This window comes from Lissotriton helveticus, chromosome 10 (assembly GCF_964261635.1).
Source record: "Lissotriton helveticus chromosome 10, aLisHel1.1, whole genome shotgun sequence".
Lineage (NCBI taxonomy): Eukaryota > Metazoa > Chordata > Amphibia > Caudata > Salamandridae > Lissotriton > Lissotriton helveticus.
In genome coordinates this window covers 1,014,283,387-1,014,300,440 of record NC_136071.1, presented here as the reverse complement: position 1 = coordinate 1,014,300,440, position 17,054 = coordinate 1,014,283,387, and the positions used below count along the sequence as shown (strand labels likewise).

The following is a 17,054-nucleotide window of genomic DNA, read 5'->3' as shown; positions in this document are numbered from 1 at the left end:
GGGTCAGTGTATCTATTAAAATCAGCATAAAAAATCTAAATATTGAGTCTTTGGATCTACTTGGCCTGGAAATTACCACCGATGACAAAAGGGTGATATATCTTATTAATGCCTACAATAGACCATGTCCATCCTATAAGGAGTCACCATGCATTGACAAATTAGAAATCCTTATGGACACTTTGGGCCCAGAAGCAAGTGTAATTTTATGTGGGGACATGAACTGTAATTATGAACCTATTATAGGCATGTATAAATTGTATGAAGATGAAGATGCTGCTAATGGAATACCCTCCTTAGTTAGTAATGGGGCGGCTGCTGGGACCACCCTAGCTCTTCAGATCACAAGATTACTCTCAAGTCAAGGCCTGAGCGCATGTAATGGGCGCCTGCCATCGGATACCCCGAAAGCTCCCACCTTTACGAGGGGTATATGTGAAAGTAAAATAGATTATGTTATTGTTTCATTTGATCTATGGCCATATACAAAAGACTTGAATGTTAAGGAAAGATTTGATAGCGATCACTGTCCCCTTGAAACTAGCTTCTTACAGACTTTATTAAAGGGGTCGGAAGTAAGCGAGGGAGGTCAAAACCAAATACAACCACCCACGATAGACAACATTATTCTTAGTAATAATAGACGGTCTGTGAAATGGGCATTCATCCTGGGAAAAGAAGAGTTGTTGGCCAAAATTTATTGTTCACTTGCGAATACATTTGACTCATATAACCCTGTTGAATGCGAATCGGGTGAATTTACTAGACTGCACAAAGCCTTTTTTAACAAACTATTAGAACTCATGACAAAAAAACCTAAAAAAGGGACTGGTGTAGTGAATGTAGTGCCTTCTGGGGAACCTTGGTTTAGTAAAGAGTGCCGTGTTGCAAAATCTATACTAATTGATGCACTTAAAACAAAAGGTGCACTAGAAGTAAAAGAAAAAAGGAAAGAATATAACAAAGTACTGGCAAAAGCATAATCTTCCTGGGACGAAGAACTCTGGTCCAGTATGTTGTCAGCGGCTAAGACAAAGGACCAGAAGTTATTCTGGGAAATAGTAGCTAAGGCAAATAAAAGGGAGAAAGGCTCGAGAGAGGTCTTCCTAGATGAGGCTACATGGATAAACCACTTTACGAACCGTTACCCAGCACAAGGGTCTGGGGTGCAGTGCAGGAAGAAGGAGCTCTACCAGTTGTAGATGATGTACACCCACAGGTAGTTTTTAACCTACAGGAGACAGAGGTAGCTATTAATTCGGTCAAACAGGGGAAAGCCCCTGGACTCGACAAAATCCCAGGTGACCTCTTTAAGCACGACCTGGCTGTATGGCACCTTATTTAAATCATCTGTGTAACATAGTTGCGGCTGGCGAACCCATCCCGGAGACATGGAATGGCGCAGAAATTATCAAAATTTTTAAAAAGGGGGATAGAAGCGATCCAGCTAACTATCGGCCCATAAGTCTTTTAGATATAACCCAAAAAATATATGCCAGGCACATATTAAATCGTATTAATACATGGTTGGAAGAAGAATTAGTTTTAACAAAATATCAAGCGGGCTTCAGAGAAAAAACAGGAACCATAGATCAGGTACTAAGGCTATGCTGCTTGTACTGGAAATATGTCATCATTCGCACAGGCCACTTGTATGTGGCATTTGTTGATTTACGAGCAGCATTTGACCTTATCCCTCGAGATCTACTATGGGAATCCTTGAAATGCCAGGGACTCCCAGGCGATTTGTTAAATTTAGTGAAGGGTCTGCACAAGGAGAATTACGCTAAGGTTAGGTGGGGCCCAAACGGGGAAATTTCACAATCCATCCCTATAAAAAGGGGAGTACGCCAGGGATGCGTGCTGGCCCCTACACTCTTCTCCCTTTTTGTTAATGACATCCCGTCCCATATGGAGAAGTGTGACAATGATTCACCTATATTGGGCGGTGAACGGGTTCCGTCCCTCCTTTTTGCGGACGATACCATCCTTATCTCACAAACACCGCGGGGTCTCCAGAATTTATTAGAAAGGTTCCAGTCATATTGTAATCTTAAAGGGTTAGAAATAAATATAAAAAAAACAAAATATATGGCACGGAGCCCGCACAAAAGTTTTTAAAAAAACTAATGCTAAATGGTCACAAATTAGATCATGAGCAGAATTTTACATATTTAGGTGTATTAATTGATTCTCTACTAGCATGGAGACCGCAGTTAGAAAAAGCGAAAATAGTGTTTAAACAAAACTGCCTCCCAATTTTAAAAAGACATAATAAATGTCTGAATAAGGCAGTTACCCCAGCTTTAGAGATCTTTAGGTATAAGGTTCAATCAGCTGTACTGTACGGAGCAGAATTATGGGGACCAGTATGTAAGAAAAACTTTAAAACCCTCGAGAACAAGTTTTTTAGGGGATTATTTAAAGTGCCCATTAACACCCCGCTGATACCACTATTTTTGGATCTGAATATTAAACGTACTGACCAACATGCAATGTTGAGACCATTATTGCTGTGGGTCAGATTATGGACAACCCCTGAACTGAACGAATATAAAAACGGGTTGAAAGAAGTGATGGATCTAGATAGTGGCAGCAAAATCTACTGGTTGAAGCATGTAAGATCTTGGCTAGTTAAATTAGGACTAGCCCATTTTTGGAGCGAGCCAGAATTGATGAATGTGGGTTCAAGAAAAATTGTTAAAATGTCTTTCTGGTCCTATACAAGCTATGAGTCTGTATACATAAAAATCCATGGCCCCTTAACTGAAAATGTTTTAGTGGTTAAAGATGTGGCACACTTTGAGACTTTTTTGGATGAGGTACAGCCGTCACTAGCCAAAACCTTGTACATTAAATACAGGTATGGAACATTGAGAACTAAAGTTCTTGAGAAAAGTTGGGTGAAAACAAACAGTGATCTCTGCACTCTATGCTCTAACAATGCAAGGGAAGATGTCCTACACATATTATTTTTCTGCCCCAGTTATGCGAAGTCAAGGAAAAAGTGGATAGTGCCGCTATGTCGCATAATTGGGTTGAATTCCTATAAGGAGGCTGGTAGAATTTTAAAAACAGATACCAGTCAAGTAGTTGTGTTTGGCATCAGCAGATTTTTTCTTGCTGCTAATTTCATTAGATTAAAAATGGGTCTTCATTTTTAACCATACAACTTTATGAAGCCCCCTTAAAATTAATACTATCATGAATGTTATATATGTCATAATCAAAGGATGACCGAGTACCCAACTTCATGGTTGGGTATACCAGCCATGTAATATTTTTTTACCATTTTATTGTAATTTTTAATTTTTATGCCATGGTGGTTACAAATGTAATTGTCTTTTTAGCTTGTAAATATGTTGATTACTTTTAATTCTATATTTATTTAAAACGTGTGATGATTTTATTGGCCATAATACCATGACCCAAATATGATGATGTATACCGGGATGAACTGAACTGACAATGTAATGTAACTCTGAGTAGACACCCCATATCCCACCTGTGTTTTTGAATATTATGAAATTGTATTTTAATGAATTTTAATTGTATATCTTTTATGATGCAATTGCAACGAAATAAAGATTATTGAATTGAATTGAATTGAATTCATAAGAGAGTTGTATTCAAACGCCACGCCATTGGTCCGCTACACCAAAAACATAGAGTGTGCACGCCCATTCGAAATCGCCAGAGGAGTAAAGCAGGGTTGCGTACTTTTCTCTTCTCCGTTTACACAAACGGAGTCGAAAATGCACTCACTATGGCCACACGAGATGTCCCCGTATTTGACTCTCAACTGCTACCCATTTTGGCTTATGCGGACAATGCGGTGCTGATCACTAGGACAGGGCTTGGTCTCCAACGCCTGATAACCGCATATGTATCCTTCATGGACTCAATAGACCTGAAGGTAAATCACACTAAGTCCTTTGCAATTATAGCTGGGGCAAGAAAAAGAGATAAAACCCCCTACTTACACATGGATACTGAGAGAATAGAGGTGGCTGGCACTTTTCCCTATTTGGGGGTTCGCTTTGATAAAGATTTATCGTGGTCAAAGTTGGCGTAAGGAAGAAAGTCGGTAATGGAGAAAAGTCTCTCGGCCGTAAGATCCTTCGCCCAAAAATTGGGCGCAAGAACACTAAAACTGATAAAAAAACATCTATCAGGCTAAAGTCAAGGCGGCAGTAACGTATGGGGCTGGAGTCTGAGGTTTGGTAGCAACTCATGCACTTCAAACTACTGAAAATATTTTTTGTAAGTCTCCCTCTCTCTTCCTCAAATTACATTTTACATTTGGAACTGGGCCTGCCTTATATTGCAGACGCAACACAATTATTTCCAATTCTTCTGTGGCACTCAATCTGGTGGGGGAACACAGTGTCATTGACACAAACAATAATAAGGAACTGCTTAAGCATGGATAATAGCAGAATGTCTAGGTGGCTTGGCTATGTAGAAACAGACCTGAAGGAAATTGGCCTCTCTGAATTATTTAAGGACCCACCGGCTTGTAGAAAGGTCTCAAAGCAAAAGGTCCCTAATATGTTTTTGTTGATGGCGGATTATAAGTGAAACGAATACCATAAAGAGAAACACACAGTTGTTACCTATCGTCTGAATCCACCATTAATTGAGAGAGGTTATTTCTATCCAGCAAATGTTAATAGCCCACAACACAGATTCATACTAATGAGGTTTCATATGAATAAGATCCCACTGATGTTAGGCTAACCGTATAAAACCTATAATCATGCAGATTTAAGTTTGTGCCCATGTGATAATCTCTCAAAACAAACTGAACTGCATCTAGTTTTATTCTGCAGGCTCATTGAGAAAGAAAGGAACAACTATCTTAAGCCAATTTTAAAGCAAGGGAATTTTAACCAATGCCTGGTTGCACTATATTTTTTTTAATTGTTACCTGACTGCCTGGTATGCTTCCCGGTAGTTACGTTCTTATGGGTCTGCATGAGAAAAAGGAAAAGGGGGGCTGTCATAACCCTTGGGCCTGCTACTCGCCAACTCTTTGCACATCATATGGGGTTGTTTAGGAAACTAGAGTTTTTATAATGTGAAAAGATCTTGATGTAGTACGGTTTTTTCATTTTATCCTTAGATAAAATATGAATTATTTACTGTTCTTATTGACTATGAATTCTATCATGTATTTATCTGTGTTTTTATGCTTCCGTTTGAAATGCCCACTCCCAAGTCCTTCCCTTCCTCCAGAAAGTAGTTTGTCATAACAGAAGCAACTCTATATCTGTGGCCAGGGAGTAACTACATGTTTTATACCTGGATGTCAACCACAGTGATATGTGCAACAAAGGTTTTTCAAAAGCCCCCAGCTCTACTCTTATGATTCTCTGATCAGCCCCATCACCTTCCTAAGATTTGCCCAGGACCCTTTTCAGTGACCACTCTCAGAATCATGAGTGCCGTTTTGAGTGTACTGAGGGGCCTGGCTCTTCATTTCTCCATTGTGTGTCTCACCGAGGTCTCAAAAATATAGCAATCCATATTCCTAGGGGGAACCTCTACCTGCCCAAGCTCCTGCAGTCATCTCAGGGTCTCCCAAAATGGATTGATCCACTCTCAGGCACACACACACCCAGCACATACATGCAACCACATGCACGCTGCAAAGCCCTACATACTAACCTGTAGGCATCACTCCAATGACACGTAAAATGGCCTGATCACTCCTACTGACCATGACATGGTATGCTGCCACCACTGTACTCGTGCCACTTAGCTTCTGGTAAAGGCAGTGCCATTTCACAGCCACAAGGTGAGCGCTTTCGCCACCCCATCCGGTCCAACAAGCCTGCAATCCCTGAGACAGGTCTATTTTGTGGCTCATACGCATGATCTGTGTTCACCCATCATTAAACAAAACCAGCTCCAGGGATCCAAATATCGTTGCAGCTTGGGGACTTATGGGAGCGGCGCACGTCGGTCACAAGGCGAGGTACTTTTCCATCCCAAAACTGGCTCCTTGCCAAATAGGAGTTATTTAGCAAATCAGTGAGCTTGCACTAGTTTCTCGATTCTGTGGTTCCAGCATTAAAATAAATCATTGTCAGAAAGTTTGTTTTTCTGCCCTTAATTTGGAAGGCCCTGAAGAACTGTCCGGACACCAGATCTTTCAGAAAAATGGCTTTGTGGAAAAGGGTATTATTTTACGATAACCTAAATACTATCAGGTCCAGCAAATACTGGTCTTTACTAGCAGGCGTATTGTAGGTTATGTTTTCCCTAAGCAGAAAATTACTGAAATACATTTTTTTTTTAAATAGGATTTTGGGTTTTCTTTAGCAGTCACTCTAAGGAAAGCTTGATGTGTCCTTTGAATTTCTTATTGAAAATTCAATTTCTGCAAGCAGTCTAACAGATCCAAGACTGAGGTTTACATTTGCAAACTGTGTGTGCTACAGCCCATGTCTGAGCTCCCGTTGACATGTTAAGAAAATGCTGTGGCATCCATTTTGTACCTCTTGCACCATTAATGCTTATTTGACTTTGGATCCTTCTGTCCTTAGAGGTTTTTACCACTTGCAGAAACTCAGGTTTCACTATTTCAATAGTAGTAGAATTAGCCGGTAATCAGAGGACCATTTACAAATGTATTCAGACATGTACATGCGAGAAGGGTAGAGTAGTTAGGGATCATCTGACCTCCATCCTCATGCTGCCACCACCATCTTTGCTTGATTTCCCATTAGACATAAGGTCTACATGAAATAACACGCTCAAAAAAAATAATATTGAAAAAAAAACATATTGTGTTAAAATGTTTCACCTGTTTAAAGTTGTAGATTTCCCCATTGTACACGAGCCACAAGTAAGGAAATTTCTTCACTCGGATTGGCTGCATGCCATACAACTGATCAACAATAGCCAGACGGTGAAATCCAAAGCAGCAGTTGGTGTATCCATTGACATTTTCAAACCGAAAAGCATCAGGACCTCTGTGTGAAATCTTCATAGCACTAAGGCACTGGACAGATAGGCATTCATCACTGCCAAAGAGAGCCCAAATTCCACACATCTTGAAATATCTAGTGGATAAAGGAACAAACTCAGTGAACTGAAATAAACATTACATTTCCAATATGCTTATAGTAATCAATTCAATAAACAATTTCTTTTTTGGATAGGAATAAAGCAATTGGATGAATTATCAACAAGATGCAAAAGATCACATTCATTATGGGTTGCCAGCAAATTATTTCTTATGTAACTGCGTAATGGTGAGCAATCTGATTTCCCTAGCCTCATGATTAGAGAAGCAAATGTAATTGACTTCTCATTAGCCAATCTTGCCATACTGTGTCATCCAGCACTAACATTGCTTGTCCAAGCACTACCCTCTAAATGTCTGTAGAGCAAGCCCCTAAAGACACTGAAATTGCACTAATACCTCCCATACGGTATTCTGTTTATAACTGTAAAAGTTTGTTCCTTATTATGCATCTCATCCGTTCTGAATAGCAATGTATTTTTTATTTTTTTAGTGCCTTTTGGAAGTACTTTCCACCCATAATATAATGCGAAATGGGTTAAGTTCAAGCAACTTGGATACAACCGTGGCCAAAGTGACTCATAAGCTTAAACGTAAAGAACCCACAGTCAACTAACATCAATAAGCCTTTAAACAGCCACTTAATCTGTGGATACCACGGAAATGCTCATCGCCCACCATCAAATGCGCAGCAAAATAGAGGAAATGTTCAATATGCAGAAAGATTAATCGTTTTGCAAGAATATGTAAGTCAATTAAACCCAATGCCACTTTTATCAAACAACGAAAAGGGCAGCAGAGTATAAAGTCTCAAACAGACAATTCATATCGCTGCACTTCCAAATGTCCTATAAAAAGGCAGAAATACTCATGTCCAACAAATGGGAAGAGATGCTCAAAGTGTGGAAATGTTAATCAATTTACAGTTCAACCTAATGCTACTTCCTTCAAGCAACACCAAATCCGGTCAACTATAACAGCACGTAACTGATACAGTTATAACTTTGGCTTGATAAACAAGACTACATATCGGAAACTCCAACCAAATCACAACATAGGGCGAAATCATCACTATTCTTGTTGACAGGACAGCAACCTTCAAACTAATGCCAAACATTCAGTTCAGCAAGCCTAAACAAAAACAAAAATGCACCACAAAAAAGTGGGGATTCCTGCATTTGGGAAGACCTCCCCCATAGAACCTCAAAGGGGCATGCCATGCATCAATTTATCATGAAAATGACAAATCTGTCATTGATATAATCCTAACTGCCCATTCTCTGCCACTCTCACACATCACGACAGTTGCGCACTTGAAGCTTATTCATTTACCAATGAGTATTCAAAGATGCAAATTTGATTAATTGTTTAGTCAGTATGAAATTATATTTATAGGTATTGGCTGCTTGAAAGTCAAAATGATAGCCTTTCATCCATCACATAGATTATACTAAATTACCTATGCCAAGGCATTCACCCATTGCGGTCACCCGAAACTGAAAACAGCTGGATGCTATTTGCATCAATATTTCCATGAGGCAGAATTGAGCAATTATATAAAAGAGACACACATGAAGCCTACTGCTGATGAAGGATAGCTGAGTTCAGCAGATCAAACAGGTTTCAGAAAACACCTTAAACTCATGCCACCATTCCATCGATGAGGTGGAATAGAGCTATATGGTTGAATAGTTGGGAATGGACGCATTTCTCCAGTAGTTTTGCTAGGGAAAGAATAGTGGATATTGGACGGTAGTTATCTGGGATTGTGTGGTCATCTGTAGATTTTTTTAGAATGGGGTTACCTGGCCTGCTTTTAGGCAGTTTGGAAGGGTTCCTTGTAATAGAGATGCAATTACTTTGTCCAGATGGGTATAAGAGCAGTTTTTATCATGCTGAAGATGTTGGCTGGAAGAGGATCGCAGAAGTGATTTGATGGTTTAAGTGTTGTTACTAACTTGAGGATGTCATTTTCATCAAAGCTTTTGAAAGTGTTCCAAGATGCTTAATTCTTTAGGGTAAGTCCATGTTGGATAGGGGTTTTTACAATCTGCGGCACGAGGGTGTTGGGGGTGACAATATGGGTTGTTCATTTGCTATATGGAGCTCGTTTTCTATCATTTTAGATTTGTCCAAGAAGTGGGAGGCAAATATGTTGCAATTAGGTTGCGGGTTGGGGCCTATTGATGAGTCGTTGGGTTGTTGAGAGGATTGATGTTTGATAATTACGAACAGTTTTCTTGGCCGATTTCTAGCATTGTTTAGTTTATCTTTGAAGAAATTTGCTTTTGAGATTCTGATGTATTTGTTGTAGTTGCTCCCCCTTGATGTTAGTTGCTTAAGGTGCTCTAGGGACAGTGAGGATCTCCAGGCCCGTTCCGCTAGTCTTAGGTTGTGTTGTTGATCATTTAGGCTCCCATTGTACCAAGATTTGGAGTCTTTAGAGGACGGCCTTTTTAGTTGAAAGGGCGCTACTGTGTCACGAATGCTAGCCATTGAGTTATAGTGAGTTTTGAGGCTGTGGGCATCTGTCATGTCATTGAGTTATAGTGAGTTTTGAGGCTGTGGACATCTGTCATGTCCGCTGGTGGCAGTAGTAAATTGTTGCTGACGGATATCAGGCCGCTGAGGTTATTGTCACACGTGTTTCTTTTCCACTGTTTGGATTCCTTAAGTTGGAGTTTATGTGTCTTCGTTGGATCAATGATAAGGAAGGAGATGCTGTGGTGGTCCATCCAGTCACAAGGGATGATCGATTTAAGTATGATGGAATTTGATCTAGCAATGACAAGATCCAGTGTTGAGTCCAGAATGTGCGTTGCGCTATCGCAGAATTAGACATGTTTGAGGTCAGTTAGGAAGGTTTTTAGGCTATTGACTGTGGGATCGTTATGGTTGTTCCAATGAAGGTTGAAGTCACAGAGGAAGATTTGGGGGCAGTGTTGCCCTTCGTTGGAAGAGATGATTTCCTTGATTTATTTGGTGAATGCGGGATTGTTACCTGGAGGGTGGTAGATCAATGTAATTTACATAGGGGACAGTTGTTGCTCGCAATGCTTATGCCTAGGTATTCGCACATGGTAAGGTCGATAGTTTGTGACTGAATCACTGTAAGGTTGATATGGTGCATGCAGGCATTTATTTATTTATTTATTTATTATTACAATTTGTAAAGCGCATACGTTTGCACGTGGGCGTCTTGGCGCTAAGATTTCACTTAGGGTCTCTGAGAGGTGGCAGCATATCACTAGAGGAGGAAGCAGACTCATTACTGGTTTAACAACCACGTCTTCAACAATTTCCTGAACTGGAGAAGGGATTGACTCGATCTGATTGTTAATGGAAGAGAGTTCCAGAGTCTGGCTGCTGTCACCGTAAAGCGCCTATCTCCCCAGGTGACCGTCCTAGTGCGAGGTACCGCTAATTGATGCAGCGTCGTCAATCTAAGTTGTCTGGATGGACGGTAGGTCGAGAGCTGCTCTTGGAGAAACTTCGGCCCTTGGTTGTGGAGGCTTTGAAAGTCAGGCAGAGTGATTTAAATTTAATCCGTTTTTTAATTGTTAGCCAATGGTAACTTCTGATTGTTTGACTGATCGGTTTAAATTTAGGGGTCCTGGAGAGTAATCTTGCTGCCGCGTTCTGACTCATTTGTAGTTTGGAGATTACCCGGGCTTGCGCATTGGCGAATAGGCCATTACAATAATCTAAAGAGGAAAGCACAAGTGTGCTCACCACAGTTTTTTCGGCGCTTTCTGAGAGAAACGGGATCATCTTTCTTATAAGTCTAAGTTTATGATGACCATTTGCCACTGTTTGATTAGCTTGTGCCGCAAAATTAAGCTTCTCATCAAAGACAATTCCCAGGTTTCTGACCCTTGCGGATGGCGTTGGTAAGGCTCCTAAGGATGGAGGCCACCACACTGATGACCATAGTGGGGAGATCTTCCCAAAAATGACTACCTCCGTCTTCTCGGAGTTCAGCCTAAGGCAATTGGCATTCATCCAGTCTTTGATTGCTGACATACCTTCTTGGAAGCGTGCCGCTACCTGTTCTCCATCGTTGTTAATAGCAAGCACCAGCTGGGTATCATCAGCATAGGAGGTAACGCTCATCTGGTAGGTTTTAATAACTCTTGCTAAGTCCGACACATAGATATTAAAAAGTGTCGGACTTAGAGATGAGCCTTGGGGAACTCCACAGGGTAGAGCAAGTTCCGGCGATTTAAATGGTCCCAGCGTTACAGCTTGTGTTCTGCTGGAAAGAAACAAGGCAAGCAGGTCTTTTGCGCTAGATAGAATGCCCAGATTTCCACCCCCAGACCTTTTTAGTCTATCTGCTCTTATAATGTCATAGCTTGGAGGGATTAGAATGTCAAGGATTGGTGCAGAGTCATTCTTTAGCCATGTTTCAGTTAGAAGGAGTAGGTCAAGGTCATGGGTAATGATAAGGCCTTCTATGACAGCTGCATGTTTCCAGGCCGATCTGCAATTTAGGAGTATGCATTTCAGGTGGAGTTTGGTGTTTCTCTGTGTGAGTTTGAGACAATTGTTGAGATGGAATTGACGCTAAGTGGCAGGTCATGGTGTGCATTCTTGTACGTGCGGAGAATACCTTTGATGTAATTGTCAGATTGATAGATCTAGGTTCTGTGTAAGGGAGTGGATCATCCTAAAGCACTGAGGGATAACCTACCAGTCGACCAGTTTTTACGAATTAGGCGCCATTGTACATCAATTGCTGACTACAGAACAGAGGCCAACACCTTGGCGTATAACCTTAAGGCTAGAGGCTACCCTGAGAAACAAGTCTGAGACTCATGGAAAAGAGCTAGGAACAACCCAAAGGAGAAGTTACTTGAGGCACATCCTAAACCATCCACTGATAACCTTACGTGTGTTACGTCTTTCACCCCAGATTCTGCAGGAATTAAAAAGATAATCCTAAAACACTGGCAGATTTTAAACACAGGGGATTTACAACTTCCCAAACCCAGGTTCGCGTATAAAAGAACACGCAACCTAAAGGACGCATTGGTACACACCAGACCAAAGAAGCACAACACCGACAGTGACTGGACACTATCCTTGTGGTTCATGCGTCGTATGCCCGCTAACCACCACATCCAAAGAACTATCCCTGCAACCTAACTTCAAATGGACCCAAAAGAGGCACACTAATTGTAATACCAAGCAGTGCATTTACATGATGACGTGCCCTTGTGGCATGAAGTATATAGGTATGACTTTGCGACCCATTAAGACTAGGATCACCGAGCACAGAAGTAACATCCGTTGTCAGAGAGTCACAACAAAACTGTAAACTCACTACAAAGAAACACCACACTCTCCTGACAATCTATGTTGGACGATACTAGAAGCCTTCCCAGCCATCACTAAAGCTGCACTGTTCAGAGCTGAACAGAGATGGGTCCACAGACTGTCCACACACATCACCGGCCTCACCGATGGCATTCCTTGGGGCTCGTTAAACTGAGTTGCATATACCTGCTTTGTGAATACACATCACCGGCCTCAACGATGACATTCTTTGGGGCTCGTTAAACTGAGTTACATATACCTGCTCTGCGAATGAATTTACACAATGAGTGACCCTTCGTGCAATATGACTCATAGCCTGATTTGACACAATAGCTACCACAATTATTGAGGGCTTTCTTAGATCGTCTCAATACTCTCCCTCGTCCCCTACGCCACCACTGACTAGCGGGGCTGCCTCGACACGAGATGTTTGCAGTGGTTGTCACAGTTAGGGATTGCTTATACATACACACCCCACATTGGAATACACAACCCCATTGTATTTCATCCTCCATCCACCGCACCACTACCCGCCGTGGGGGCTGATAAAGCGCTTTGATTCTCACCACGTTAACCGGGTTAGCAACGTTACAGACTTACTGCCTACGACCTAGGAAACAGTGCTGGTTATTATTTACCAGCCACATAATCGCCACTACAGATTAGTTCCTGTGGAGACACTAGACACTTACGGTTCTTAATAACTATCTACGATCCTTAGTAACACACTCCTCTACAAGATGGCCGCCACCGCGCTGTCACTTCCAATATGCCTAGTGATACCCCCCTTTTCTATTTCCATTTCGCCACACACGTGACCTTGTCACAACATTGGTTCACAGCACTATAAACTTGTTGTGGATACCTGCAGACTGTGGGCGCTCTCCCCAATAATATCTAGGCAAATGTACTTAACTCTAGTATGGAAGGTGCGTCTAGAGGTCTTTACTCCAAAGAGATGAGTATGATTATAAAGCGGGTCGCATTTTCACGTTTGCTAAACGCTTTGATTATTTGGTAAAACAACCTCAAGGTTCTAAACATAGAACGGTGACCACACCAAGTGTAAGCTCTATTGATACTGAAGCTTCATCTTTGGTTAGCAGTGAGAATGAGGAGACTAATAGGACACCAGTAGTCGGAGTTGGGATACAAGGAAATGCTTTTTTAGAGGAAGTGAAACGTCTCAGGATGGGAAATCGAGACTTGACAGCCAGAGGCAGAGGTGGCGGAACTACAAGACTAGGAGAGGATCTAGGGGCAAGGGGTCAGCAGGGAACCAGAAGAGGGATGAGAACAAGGTTGTGGAAAGAATGATGGGGATACAGACTTATCCTGAGAATGAAATTGAGATTATTAACTTGTCCAAAGTTGTACTTACAAATGATATGGTCACTTTGTTGAAGAAGGGATTAGGCTTTTGTCCCACTACTGTACCAGATTGGTACATGACTAAAATTGATTTATATAAATTCGTAAGAATTCTCAAGATTAAGAAATATTTTGTTCATGTACCTGCGAAAGATAAAAACCTTGAAACATCTAAACAAATGAGTGACTTGACTATTGAGGGGGCTCACGCGACTAAACTACTTCTATCACTTACTGAGAGCGAAGATGACCCTATTACACTAGCGAAATTACTGGAAGACCTAGAGATTAATAGGTACTTAAGTGTTAGTAGTGGTCTTAAACTAAAATCCAAATGGACACCGCAGTTTGGTACAGGTAACACCATCGATGCTTTTTATAAATCGGTAGAACTGGATATTGACAGACTTATAGATAAGAGGTCTGGGTGTGGCTATTATGGTAAACTGGATAATTTGACACCAGGGGAGAGAACAGCACTTAGAATTCTAAAGACCAATGACGACATTACCATCCGGGTGGCAGACAAGGGTGGTAATGTTGTTGTAATGGATACTATAGATTACAATGCGGAAATAATGTCTCAGCTAAACGATTCGAGATATTATGAATCCCTGATACATAATCCATTACAAGCATTGAAAGAAGCTGTTAACGAGAAACTTAAGTTGTGGTATGATATGATGTTACTGGATCATGATGAATACAACTACATGACTATATCAAACCCTAGAGCACCCTGTTTGTACACCTTACCTAAGGTACATAAAGATCGAGAACACCCGCCAGGAAGACCTATAATTTCAGGTATCGGTGGACCAACGGAGAAAATCTCGGAGTACATTGATATTTTTATGAGACCTTTTGTGGAAAGTTTGCCCTCTCACAATCAGGATACAAAACATGAATTGAATTTAATGTCGGATGTTGTATGGCAGGAAGGAATGTACTTGGTCACATTGGATGTGGTTTCATTATATTCCAATATTGATCACACTATGGGGACAAATGCAGTTGAAACCTTCCTCAATAAGAGACCTGCTGAATTACTAGAACATACGAGGATGATACTAGATATGACGCAAATTGTATTGAAAAATAATGTTTTTGTTTTTAATGGATAATGGTACAGACAGTGCCTTGGGACCGCGATGGGCTTCAGATTTGCTCCGTCTTTTGCCAACCACTTTATGGGGTGGTTTGAGGCGGAGTGGATCTGGGGCCGTCGCGGTCAAAGATGGATTGAATATATACAGTATTTTAGCTATACAGCTTTATAGATGATTGCCTCATGATCTGGACTGGTTCCCTAGATGACCTAACAAGCTTTTTTGTATATCTTAACGATAATGAGGTTAACCTACGGTTTACAACACAGTATGACACTAAGAAAATTACTTTTCTTGATGTGGAATTGTACATCAAAGATGATAGACTTTGTTCAAGAATGTATAGGAAAGAAACCAGCTGTAATTCGATTTTGTATGCTACCAGCTGCCACCCAAGATTCCAGGTTAAATCGATCCCCTATGGGGAGATGGTAAGAGCGAATTACAGAACTTTGAATTTGTTTGACTCTTGCCAGAATACTGCTATTAGTGACGTACAGATTTTTGATATATGTGTGCTCAGAGGTCAAATTAGAATGGTTCACAGCACTACATCAAGACCCGCCGCCGACCTACCTTCACCATCCCGGTGTCGGCGGCAGGGTAGGTCAAACGCCCTACAGCGTTACACATGCTGGTGAGTGTCCTCGATTCTACATTCTCTAGAGGTGAGAGACTGAAGCTCTGGACTCTTTCTGTGTGTTGGGTTTACCTACGGGGGATACCGCTCATGGTGTACTGGGTTGGGGAGCGCTGCCATACACTCTGCTCTGGTGTACTGACAGGGCGTGCTCTGGCTTCACTGGAGGCGCCACGGCAGTGCACTCGGAGCGGGTGGTTGGCACCGCCCTTGGCCCAGAACCCTAGGTTGGATCCTCGGTGGGGTGAGGCCACTTATTGGCGGCTTTACTGTTAGAACTGGGGGTCTCTAGTTGGCAGAGGTAGGTACAACTGTCCAAATAGGGAGCCTTGCTTCTAGTCAGGGTAAGGAGGAACCACTCTTTAGATAACCTCTGCTCACTCCCCTGGTAGCTTGGCTCAAGCAGTCAGGCTTATCCAAAAGCAATTTGTAAAGTATTTTCCCAACACAGGTACAACTTCCAGAGGCACCACAACTGGGCCACGCACTCCAGGAAGGACAGAACTCTCTCAATAGAGTTCCAGGAAGCTGGGGGTGAAGTCGTTTTGTTCCTGGGACTTCATAACAGGGAGCCAGCTCTTCTTAGGCCCTTGGAGAATCCTTCAAGCAAGAGGACACAGCACAAAGCAAAGTTCTTCCCCTCTCCTTGGCAGCAAAGCAACAGCAGGTCAGTCCGGCAGAGCAACAGCAGGACAGTCTTCCTTCTTCAGTTTCAGCTTTCGCCTTGGCAGAGGTTCCTGCTTGATTCCAGGATGATCTAATTTTCTGTAGTCAGGGGTCCTGTACTTATACCCCTGAAAGCCTTTGTGCAGGAGGGCTCTGAGCCCAGTCTGAACCAGTTCTGGGTGTTCCTTGAGCGCTTTGTTTACATGGCCTCTCCTTTCCTTTCAGAGAGAGGGGCAGGGTCGTCAGCCACCCAGCAGGAGGTGGAGCCAGTATTGTGGAGGGAAAGCACAGCCCTGGAGAACTTTGTTGACATGATTCCTTCTCTCCTTTCACAGTGCAGGGCAGAGACATCAGACGCACCACAGGGGGTGGAGCCAACACTGTGGGGGGTGGGCACAGTCCTATTCAGGCCCAGGTGCTAACTCCTCCCACCACTCAAGATGAAGATACGGTCATTCAGCCTAGGGCTGACTCAGCCAGCCTCCTGGGGAATCCCCATCCCCTGTCACTCTCAAACCAGACAGTCAATTCACAAACAGGCCAAGGCACACAGAAAGGTCAGGCAAGAGAAAAGCAACTTTCTAAAAGTGCTTTTCTCAAACACAGGAGTTAAAAACCACCTTTCCTAAAAGATGTGTTATTAAATTCTGAGTTCAGGCATACCAGACTTTTATGTCCTATCTTGCTCTTATTGGAAGATATGCTGGTAGCCACTGTAGCCAGCATACCCCACGATAGCCTATGGAGCAAGATAGCCTTGCAGCAGTGAAAAACGAAAATGGCTGTAATTCACTACCAGAGCATGTCACCTGCACAAGTGCATGCTCTACCTTCACATACACTGCACCCTGCCCAAGGGGGTACCTTGGGCCTTCCATAGGGGGGACCAATGTGCACAGAAACGGAAGGGTTAGAC

General features: G+C 42.2%; 1 protein-coding gene across 2 annotated transcripts in view; it reads right to left on the bottom strand.

Moving 5' to 3' along the window:
• ASNS (asparagine synthetase (glutamine-hydrolyzing)) overlaps positions 1-17,054 on the bottom strand; it is a 552,217-nt gene that overhangs the window by 303,726 nt on the left and 231,437 nt on the right. For both annotated transcript variants that reach the window (XM_078663713.1, XM_078663714.1), the window contains exon 2: positions 6,812-7,070. In XM_078663713.1, coding sequence (XP_078519839.1) covers positions 6,812-7,060 — 249 coding nt within the window. In that variant the 5' untranslated portion in view covers positions 7,061-7,070. The remainder of the gene's footprint in view (positions 1-6,811; positions 7,071-17,054) is intronic.